Source organism: Conger conger, chromosome 4 (genome assembly GCF_963514075.1).
Source record: "Conger conger chromosome 4, fConCon1.1, whole genome shotgun sequence".
Taxonomy (NCBI): Eukaryota; Metazoa; Chordata; class Actinopteri; order Anguilliformes; family Congridae; genus Conger; species Conger conger.
The window spans coordinates 26,941,646-26,952,909 of record NC_083763.1 but is presented as its reverse complement, the minus strand read 5'-3'; the positions used below and the strand labels follow the sequence as shown (position 1 = coordinate 26,952,909).

The following is an 11,264-nucleotide window of genomic DNA, read 5'->3' as shown; positions in this document are numbered from 1 at the left end:
TGCATACTGGGAAACCTCATCCAGTGAGGAAAATAGGCAGACCAAATGCTTAATCTCTGGATGAAGCAGTCCCTTTTTCACACGGTCTATGAGCAGTTTTCAGCCAAAGAGAGATTGTCTATTGAGGTGTGGACCATATGTAAAACCTGGACTACATTTACATTTACATTTTTGTCATTTGACAGAAGCTTTTAATCCAAAGCGATTTACAAGTGCATAGGTTCTTCCACAAGTTAAAGCATCACATCCATAACTAGTAAAATACACATGAATTGTTGTTCTAAACATAGTGATCATAAGTGCAAATTTTTTTTTCTTTTTTTTTTGGGGGTAGACGAGGGATAGGGATATCAGGAAGGGGGGCGGGGGAAATCAGGAGGTAGGAGTAAGGTACAGTTTGAAAAGGTGTGTTTTTAGTCTGCGTTGAAATAGGGGGAGGGATTCTGCTGTCCTGACAGTGGTAGGCAAGTCATTCCACCACTGAGGAACCAGAAAACAGGCGTGAATGTGCAGCTTGACCGCCAGGTGCTCGTAGTGAGGGAACCATAAGGCGACCAGAGCTGGCAGACCGGAGTGGTCTAGCTGGGGAGTAGGGAGTGATTAAGGATTGTATGTAAGGTGGGGCAGTCCCCTTAGCAGCCTGAAATGCCAACACTAGGGCCTTGAATCGGATGCGTGCGGCAATAGGAAGCCAATGGAGGCCAATGAGGAGCGGGGTGACATGAGCCAACCTGGGCTGACTGGCGATCAGGCGGGCTGCAGCATTCTGGACCAGCTGGAGGGGCTTGATGGCACAAGCTGGGAGACTGGCTAGGAGGGAGTTGCAGTAATCCAGGCGGGAAATTACGAGCGCCTGGACTAGGAGCTGGGTGGCTTTCTCCGTCAGGAGATGACGGATACGGCGTATATTGTAGAGGAAGAACCTGCAGGTTCTGGCAGTGGAGCATACTTGTGGAGCCAGGGTGAGGCTGTTATCAAGAGTCACCCCAAGATTCTTTGCCGTACGGGAGGAGGAAACTACAAAGTCCTCAACAGTCAGTGAGAGGTCGATTGTCGGAGATGACTTAGCAAGGATGTAGAGAAGCTCAGTTTTGGCAAGGTTAAGCTTCAGGTGGTGGGAAGTCATCCACGCAGAGATATCAGCCAAGCAGGCAGAGATCTGTGTGATGACCTAGGTATCGGGGGGGAAGGAAAGAAAGAGTAGGGTGTCATTGGCGTAAGAGTGGTAAGAAAAGTCATGGGAAGAGATTTCAGAACCAAGAGACATGGTGTATAGAGAGAAGAGGAGAGGACCAAGAACTGAGCCCTGCGGGTCCTGTAGGGGGTGAGGGTCAGAGACTGAGCCCCTCCAAGTCATCTGGTAGGAACGACCAGAGAGGTAGGAGGAAAACCAAGCGAGTGCAGATCCTGTGACACCCATCCCAGACAGCGATGAGAGCAGAATCTCATGGTTGACTGTATCGAAGGCGGCCGACAGGTCGAGAAAGATGAGGACAGAGGAGAGGAATTTGGCTTTAACAACTATGACAACAAGGCAAACGGGTAGAAATTCTGTTTGAACAAATGCTTAAAGAAAATAAGAGAATCCACCGAACGTTTTGAAGAAAGTCAAAGATTTTTTGGATTATAGTCTTAAATTATGGTGAAATAGTTTGTTTATTGTTTTTTTCAAAGGGATGACATATGTTTACTGTGCAAAACAAATGAAATTAATGTTCCATTTATGCACACTTTGTCTTGTAGATTTTTAAATGGATAACATTTATTTTTCATCAGTCTACACTCAATAACCTGTAATGATGAAGTGAAAACATGTTTTTGTATTAAAAAAACAATTTCTCATTTACATAAGTCTTCAGACCAGTTGCTGTGGCGCTCCAAATTGTGGTCAAGTGCATCCTGTTTACTTTAGAACTTGATTGGCAAATTTTATTGATTGGACATAGTTTAAAAAGCCACACACTTCAATATACCCCACAATTCACACTGCATATTAGGACAAAAACCAAGCCATGAAGTACAAGGAACTGTCTGTAGACCTGCTTTAAAAATGCGAGAGGCATAGATCAGGGAAAGGGTATGAACAATTTCCGAAGCTCTGAGCCCAGAAGCACAGTGACCTCAATAATTGTGAAATGGAATAAGTTCCAGAGTTGGCCGTCCAGTCGAACTGAGTAATCAGGCAAGAAGGGCATTGGTCAGGGGGGTGACCAAGAACCAAACTGTCACTCAACAGAGCTTTGGACGTCTTCTGCAGCGTTGGGAGAACCTGCCATCTCAGCAGCACTCCATCAATCAGGCCTTTATGGTAGAGTGACTAGATGTTAGTCACTCTTGAGTAAAAGGAATATGACAGCCTGCTTGGAGTTTGCCAAAAGGCATTAAAAGGACCGATCTGGTCTGATGAGACAAAAATGTAACTCTCTGGGCAGAAATCCAAAAACTATGTCTGGCAAACACCAGGCACCCGGCTAATACCATTCCTAATGTGATGGCAGCATCATGCTATGGGAGCGGTATTCAGTGGCAAGGACAGGGAGACTGGTGAGAATTGTGGGAAGGATGAATGCAGCCACGTACAGAGAGGTCCTTGAAGAAAACCTGCTCCAGAGTGCACGCAACCTCAGACTGGGGCGATGATTCACATTTTGACACAACAATGACCTGAAACATAAAGCCAAGACAACGCTGGAGTGGCTTCCAGACAAGTCTCTGACTGTCCTTGAGTGGCCATAGAACATCTGTGGAGAGACCTGAAGATGGCAGTTCATAGACGCTTTGTATCCAATCTGATGGAGCTTGAGAGGATCTGCCAGGAAGAATGCAATAAACTTCCCAAATCCAGGTGTGCAAAACTTGTATAGATTACCCAACAAGACTTGAAGCTGTAAATGCTGCCAAAGGGGCTTCTATAAAGTACCGAATTAAGGGTCTGAATAATATAAATGCAAAATTTCAGTTTTAATACATTTGCATTTAACATTTCTAAAAACATGTTTTCATTTTGTCATTATGGGTTATTGAGTGTAGATTGACAATACAGTTTGCAAAAAGAGGTCTGAATATTTTCTGAAGCCACTGTATATTTTTATTTTACAAAAAAATAAATAATCTCAAATGGACTTTCTGGTTCCATTTGGGGTGGGGAAAAGGCTCTGATCTTTTTTTGCATCCCTGGAAGTTAATACAGGTCTGCAGGGGTTAAGATGCAGAAGAAAGGGCACTCACCCCACCGACACACTATTCCCACCCCAATGTTGCCACTCCATAATCACACACTATGTTCATAACATGGGACCTGTTTAAATTCTACTGAAACACTTTATTCCACATAAAAGCCTCGACCTGAACCAAAATGTCAACAGAGTTGTGCTGACCTGGGACCTGTTTTACCTTTCATATAAGTAATGATAAGATTCTAGATCAGCAGTCCTACTCAGACATGATACATAAGCCCCCTGAATTTGGGGTTTCAAAACTTCCTTCTGTTTTCATGTTCTGTATCATTTTGTTACGTTGCATAATTTTATAAATGAGACATACGGTACTACTGAACTACAGTTTGATTTTAGTAGCATGTTTTTGAGCATCAAACTGAGAGTAAAAGAAACCACAGTAGAGTAAAAACCGCGATCTCCACGGGCGGAAGTTTTGACTGCAGTAGCCGAATTGACAGCGTAGGATCTCGTGGCGATGTAGAGTAGCTAATGGGCTCTAAGAAACTGAAAGATACTTCAGGGGCTAACGTCACTTGTTCACACGTACTGTGCATACTAAAGCACTGCCTAGGCTAGGCCCACATGTAAACACACCCAGAGTAGCAACAGTTGGCAGGTAGCCTACTTCAAAGCTCATGGTCTCCAAACCAAGAACTCCAACCTGAAACAGGGCAGGGCAAAGGTTGAACAGGAAGACTGGGTAAAATACAAATCTAATGTTAATAAAACGCTGCCTTGTTCAAGGCTTATTAACAAATTTCTTTGAAATGCATGTATCTTCACCCATGTTTTAAAATGTAGATTACAGCGTGATATAGTTTACTTAATCCAGTGGTCATAAAAATATGTAGCCTACTCGTAAAGGAAAAGTGGGGTTTAAAATCTAGATGTCACAGCCCGCACGCAATATTAAAATACTCGCCAGTAGGTGGCAGCATTCACTCACATCAAAACTCACATCGTCCCTCGGTGACGCCTGGAAGGCAGCAGGTTCAGTTCAGCAAACCACATGTGTTCAAACTACTTCGCATCTGTAATGTATTCTTGTCAAATCTATCTGTATATGTCACTGAACTAGCTAGTTTGCTAAACCGGTAGCGATTAGTAGCTTGGGCAACCACATCCAACGATAGCGTACACTGTTAGTCTATATAAAAAGGGCGACTTCTAAATGTGACATGGCCTACAATATATTTATATAGGTCCTAGCCAATTGTAAATTTTCAGCATATTCAAATATCATTACAGGTTGTTTTTAAGACTAACCTATAATTCGCCTATATGCTGCATGTACGCTGATCGTTAACTAATGTTAAACGGTTAGTATTTAGCGCCTTCATCCAAAGCGCTGTACAATTGGCACTTATCACCCATTCATACACACACACACACCAACGGCGACTGGCTGCCATGCAAGGCACCAACCAGGTGCATTTGGGGGTTAGGTGTCTTGCTCAGGGACACATCGACACACCCAGGTAATCGAACCGAGAACCCCCTGACTGTCCTTACCGCCTAGCGTACATAACAGCACTAAATCAGATATCATTAAAGGTAGGTTATGTAAGGACAATTGGGTTATGCACGGGAGGACACATAGCATATATCATTTCGTTTGATGATTCGTGTGATTGATGCCATTACCAGCAACTGACAACCCTTCCTGTGAGTGCGCCAATAAGATTTATGTTGATAATGAGTTAGTTCAACGCAAATCAGAGACAGGAGAGGGAGCCGGATAAGACAACAAAGTATGTGCAAATACGGTAGGGCCTATAGGGTATTGGTCTTGTTAGTTAGGTTTAGGGTGGTAGATTTGCAAAGCAGATCTGAGCTGGCGCCTCAGTGTCATTACCTAGGCTACCATTACTACAATTGTTGCCTAGCCAGTTATTTCTGTGGGCCCATGTCCCCCTGAGCAGAATAGATCTTTTCAGCCTTTGGCACTGATGACCGATTGCCAAGTTGAATGGATTTTTTCAGTTGCTTTTACTAAAATCGATGGCAAAATAACTATATTGTGATATGGTCTGCAACGATTGCAACTAAATTTAGTAGGCCTGAATCCGCTGTTCAAATCGTCATCATTTAAAAATAAACAGACGCAACAAAAACGCAAAGTAGCCTATATGTTATCAAAAAGACAACATTGACAGGCCTACTCTTCAATTTAAAAAGGATGCAACGACAGGCCACTACCATAAAGACAATGTTATTAATGGCTATTATATTTAAATCCAATAGCCTAGCCTACGCAGAATATGCCACCCAGACTGGCATAAAAAGGTAGGCCATAAAATTTATTTGGAAGAACCTATATTTTTACATTGAGGCTAGACATTTTTAGAACGCCAATTTGGTTGTTATAGCATGCTGTTTACATAAAACTAGGACCTAATTAGTTTCAATGCAGTTTGCCGAGGTGCCTGAAAATCTGCAAACCTGTCACCTAGTGAGTAGGAATGTATCCTACATTTAACTAATTTTCTACCCATTAATTTATTTACTCATCTTTACTCGTCTTCAGACAGTAGCCAACTCTAACAGCCATCAACGTCAGTCACTCTGATTCGTTTTTCCATCGATCGCGCTTTCTGTGTATGGCTGTTTTGCATGAGGTTGTTTTGGGGATAATTGACCGCCAGTCTCTGTCTCTGTCGTCTCGATGGCGCCGTGTGCCTTTTTGGAGTGCTAATTTCACTAACTGCCTGTCTGCTCCACCTACAACACTCTTCCATACATCATCAGTCCATCTGGATCGCGTCTTGCGTCTGTAGCCTAGGGAACCTGTTCACCTTTGTATCAACCTGTCCTGGAGTATAAATCCAAGTTTTACAAGACGCACGCACGCGCGCACACTGTAAAATGCAAATACCACAAAATAGTATTTGATGTAAACCTTGTATGCATCTGGAGATGTGTGTGGTGGGGGAAGGCTTTGAACAAGTTTTTCTGAATATAATTAAATAGGCGTATTGAACACGTTGTCTTAACTGTGAGGTAAGCCAATTGCAACGTCAATAATCATGCATATGTAAATAAAACCAGAGGTGATCCAATGGGTTTCTTCGAAGGCGGAGTCACTTTTCGGTCGAGAGGAGGGTGCAGTTATTTCTTGAGCTTTCAAGATTTTAGGTCGGCTTTAAAAGCAGGGAGGGTGCGCATATGAACTCACGTTTCTTTGATTTTGGATTATTATATTTCTGGACATAATCGCTGTCAAGGAGTTCAATGTTAGCCTATTGTCGCGGAAATAGCTATAAACGGTTTGGTTCGCTAGCCTCCAAAGTAAAGAAAATGAATCTTAGAATGCAACAACGTTGAGTTTCTCCGTAGCGAAGTTTGAATGCAGCAATAACTCTTCTCTTTCATATTTGATGGTGTTTTTACTTCGTATTGGGGGATCATTGTACCCGTTCGCGGATATGAATCCAGCGTTTGCCCTAGTTTTCATGTAGGCTAACATTGCCTGCGAGGCTTGCGCTGAGGATCAAAATACCAGGAAAGAGGACTTGAAAGTAATTAAATTTTCGTAAATGGATCGCCATTCCAGTTTCATTTCCATCTGGCTTCAGTTGGAACTTTGTGCCATGGCTGTTCTACTAACAAAAGGTAGGCTACGTTATTATCGCCGCTGTCGCTATTCATGGAGTCTTTCATTGCTGGATGATGCCCGGAATTTTTTTAGTAGCCTTGACAAACTTAATATAAGCGGGAACATAAGAGTGCTCTGGTTAGCCTAAAATGGGAATTGCTTGCTTTTTTACTTGACCAGCGCTCCATGCGTAGGCTCATTTGGGCTAAATCTGTTTTGCTGTTCATGAATAGCCTACGACTATGGTTTTTTTCCCGAAATGTTTATGTTAACCTATATGATATATATATCTTTTATATGTAGAAATTTAACATCCCGTACACAAGGTAGGTTATAGGGTATCGGGTAGTGACCTGTGTTACAATTGTTTCCCTTCACTGGTTATCTTGATGCCAAGCAACATCCTTCGCTGTCAAAATAACAATGAGAGAACTTCGACTCACTGTAGCATAGGCCACTGTTATTGTTACTAATACGTACTACACTTAATGTTGCCTATTATATGTAATCGATCAAAGTGTAGGCTATTTGTAGGAAAGGATCGACATAAAGAATGCTACAATTATTTTTATTTTTTTATTTTTTATGTTGGGAGTTGATCTTGATGGGGATAAGTAGCTATCTGCAGTCTTTTCGATCTACGCCTAGCTACCTGTTTTTTATTTTATTTTTTTAAAGCAATAGCTTGCAGCTTATAGTAGTTATGATGCATGGGAAATGCTCTTTTTTAAAGTCAAGCATAACGTTAGGCTATGCTGCCAAAACGGATTAGAGATTACTGTACTTCATTTGAATAATTTCGATGGTGGAGTAATTATGGAAACGTTCCATGAGAGTCAAGTAGGCTTCTAAGTTTTTAGTTTTTCTAACGTCAATTTGTTGGCCTACTCTATCAAGTTGCATTTAACTTTAAGTGAAATGTTGTGGTGGTATCGGTGCTTGCTCTTTGACTGCAGTGGTCCCTTGTAGGCAACATGATTGCCCTTTAGCGATAGGCTACTAGTCTGATATAGCCTAATAACTCGCTCCCGGGCTTAATCGTTTTATTTGTTTGTGTAATGGTTTAGCTCTGTTTAGCTAGCAGACTTAATCTACACACTTATGTTCCAGTGTCCACGGTCTGTAGTGTTGCTAATAAGGCGACATGTAACCCGAACCGCCCAAGACATACACACCCAGCCCACAACAACCTCGCTGCACACAAAGGCGGTGTTTGTGTTTGTGCTTGGGGATCTGACGTCCAAGCATTGGTCATTTGCCCTGATAAGTCAGGGCGGCGACAGTTCTGTAAATACGGAAACATTGGCTCAAGAGTTACATGGCCCATGTCATATGCCAATTTAGCTGCTCATCTATCTGAACATTATAAGCCTTGTGGTTTCAATTCATTTGAAGCCATGGTATTTTCTCATACTTGTCATTCACACAGTGGAAGTAGGTTATAATACGGTTATCAAAAGCCTCTTTAGAGAGAAATCTCCTACAATGATTAGGGTAGCATACTACAAGTAGCCTAACTTAGCTTGCGTGCGAACCAAGAAAGGAGTCCTGCGCCGCACTTTACCCCCTTCTTTTTTTTTCTTTTTTTTTTACAAGTTTCCATTTGGGTTGAAAGAAATTGACTTTGGCAAACAAACCACTAATTATAAGCTACACGGTTCCTGTTTTATAATACTGACTAAAAGGACCCTTTGCACAGAAAGCTCTTAAAGTTGCCTAGTAGCTTACTTTTTGAAAAGATTTCTTGATTTAGCACAAACACGGGGAAGTTTTCAGATCATCGCGTAGGGTAGTAATTTCCATACGCTTGGCTTTTATGGTTAATGTGTAACCCTCGTGAAATACTCAAACCGGACACTGCTGCCGTTTTATTTCCATTGTTGCGAATCATTGGTTTAATGTTCTTGTGATGAAATAAATGTATTCTTTTAAATTCTGGTATTTTTTGAAGGCTGTATAACCTTACTTTAGGCAGACAATATCGCAGTACGCGGCTATTACCTGTTTAGGCTACAGCTTGATATTATTTAGTAAACTAGTTTTGCTTTAGGCTACCTGTAGATATTGCATATCTCGGGCCACAGAGGGCTACTATCATATGCATTAAACAATCACAGAGTCAGGTACATTGTTGTTGTTATTATTAATAGTTTTTGATGTGCGCTTTGTATCGTGTCTTCACAGGAGAAATAAGGTGTTACTGTGACGCAACGCAGTGCGTGGCCACCGGTTACATGTGTAAATCGGAACAAAAGGCCTGCTTCACCAAGTTATTGGACCCTCAGAACACGAACTCTCCTCTCACTCACGGGTGTTTGGATCCCATGGTGAACGTAGCTGATGTGTGCAGCCCCAGAACTGCCGATGATTTGACGGGGGGCTCCTCCAAAATTGAGTGCTGTCACGAGGATATGTGCAATTACCGAGGCCTGCACGATCTTGCGCAGAACAGAGGAGACTCTTCAGGTAAGAAAAGCAGCCAGTGTGCCATTCATATAATTAGAGAAACCCCCACATTCATGCACTATTTTCCCTGAGACTTGTAGATGTGAAACTGGGAACGCTTAAATTCTGCCATTAATGCAAAGCAATCCATTTTTAAGAAAAATATCCCCCTAGACTCTCTCTGCCAATTTGTTTATTTACCCTATTTTTGTTGTTATTATCAATGTTCACATTTGAAGTGTTTTGATGGCTAACCTGTAACCTTTTAATATAGTTATTGTCTATATAGAACATAGAAAGAGTTGTGTTCTATTGTATGAAGGCTTGTACAGAAAGAAATAGATTTCATGTATCTGTTTTGGGAAGCTGAGGGTAGTGGTTTGGGAATTGAACCAGGTTCCCTGCTGACGGGAAGACTGTCATACTTCAGGTTTGCTTCTGTCAACGCACACCAGATACACGCCAATGCTATGCAAGCTATGTAAACTGCCCCAGAGACGGGCTAATCAAGGCATATATGCCATTTTAAATGCATTTTCAAAGTTGAAATATTTTGCAGTACAGTAATGCATCCCAATTGGTAGATATATGCCTAAATAGCTTTTTTTGGGGGAAATAATACCCCAAATTATACAACATTCCCCCAGGCAGGCAGAGCAACTTTGCCGGTTTGTTTCTGACCATTTGCTTCGTTTCCCCTCGTAGACCACGGAGGCCGGTACCAGCCCGAGAACGGCAGGAACCTAATCACCCGTGTGCAGGAGCTGGCCTCAGCCAAGGAGGTGTGGTTCCGCGCGGCGGTGATTGCCGTGCCCATCGCCGGGGGGCTGATCCTGGTGCTGCTGATCATGCTGGCCCTGCGCATGCTGCGCAGCGAGAACAAGCGTCTGCAGGACCAGCGGCTGCAGATGCTGTCGCGCCTCCACTACAGCTTCCACGGACACCATGCCAAGAAGGGCCATGTGGCCAAGCTGGACCTGGAGTGCATGGTGCCCGTCACGGGCCATGAGAACTGCTGTCTGACGTGCGACAAGATGCGGCAGTCGGACCTGGGCAACGACAAAATCCTCTCGCTGGTGCACTGGGGGATGTACAGCGGGCACGGGAAGCTGGAGTTCGTATGATCCGGGGACGGAGACGAGGCTTGTTCGCTTCGCCGCGGACGTCTTTCAGTCCGTTTCCGTTTCCCATCACCGTTGTTGACGCCGGTTCTGCGAATTCCGGAAAAGTTCGGCTTTTTACAACGGAAACGATACAAGCAAACGCAAGCCTCGCGGTTTCGCTAAGGAGCACTTTACTTGAAATAAAAGCTGAATCAGCAAGGAGTCGTCGATACGGCGAGCGCGAAAGAGGACGCTTGGCGCAGGCCCAGAGAATCCTGGACTTTTACTGATTGCTGAAGGATTCAAAATTTTGTCTTATTTGCACATTTGTAAAAAAAAATAAAATAGGTTTTCCTTTAAAAAGAAGCTAGAGAAAATCACTGACACCAGGGTACAAAAGGACTTTGAGGAGTAAAAAAATTCAGTGTTAACTGTAGCTGTGCACACTCCTCTGTGTATGTTTATTGTAAAGATTTTAAATATATATTTTTTGTCGAATAACCATTTTTGCTGTGTCTTTTGTAGTCGGCAAACCTTTACCTTGTTATAAACCAGTGCACTTTTGTTCAGAGCGTATCTGTTTCTTGCCTCTTTAAAGAAAAATGTGCCTATCACGGAGGCTTACATAGCTGATGTGCTGGTGAAAACCTCTCAAAATATAGATGAAATCTTATTACCCAGTTTACCTTGCAGGGCTGGGCCGTGTCTCGGTATGTCTGAATGGACTGATTGATTAGAATGATTAGCCAAGCTTTCTGTGGGATGAAACCCTTTTTGAGAGTAGTGTTTTCATGTCTTCTCAGCTCTCTGTCCACTGGTATTTAACCAGCATCCAGAAATCCAGATTATTCCTGGAAAAGACAAAGAGCAGCCATGATGGATGCACTTGGTTTGTCCAGGGGA

General features: G+C 42.8%; 1 protein-coding gene across 3 annotated transcripts; it reads left to right on the top strand.

Moving 5' to 3' along the window:
* The first annotated feature begins 6,305 nt into the window (after positions 1-6,305).
* bambia (BMP and activin membrane-bound inhibitor (Xenopus laevis) homolog a) lies at positions 6,306-10,862 on the top strand. 3 transcript variants are annotated; one of them, XM_061240235.1, is made up of 3 exons: positions 6,306-6,830; positions 8,998-9,279; positions 9,964-10,862. In XM_061240235.1, exons 1-3 carry the CDS (start codon positions 6,755-6,757, stop codon positions 10,380-10,382), a joined length of 777 nt encoding a protein of 258 aa, XP_061096219.1. In that variant the 5' UTR covers positions 6,306-6,754; the 3' UTR covers positions 10,383-10,862. The 3 variants fall into 3 exon arrangements, with proteins under 3 accessions (XP_061096219.1, XP_061096218.1, XP_061096220.1); XM_061240234.1 differs by lacking the exon at positions 6,306-6,830 and adding an exon at positions 8,108-8,247; XM_061240236.1 differs by lacking the exon at positions 6,306-6,830 and adding an exon at positions 8,435-8,602.
* Positions 10,863-11,264: the final 402 nt, after the last annotated feature.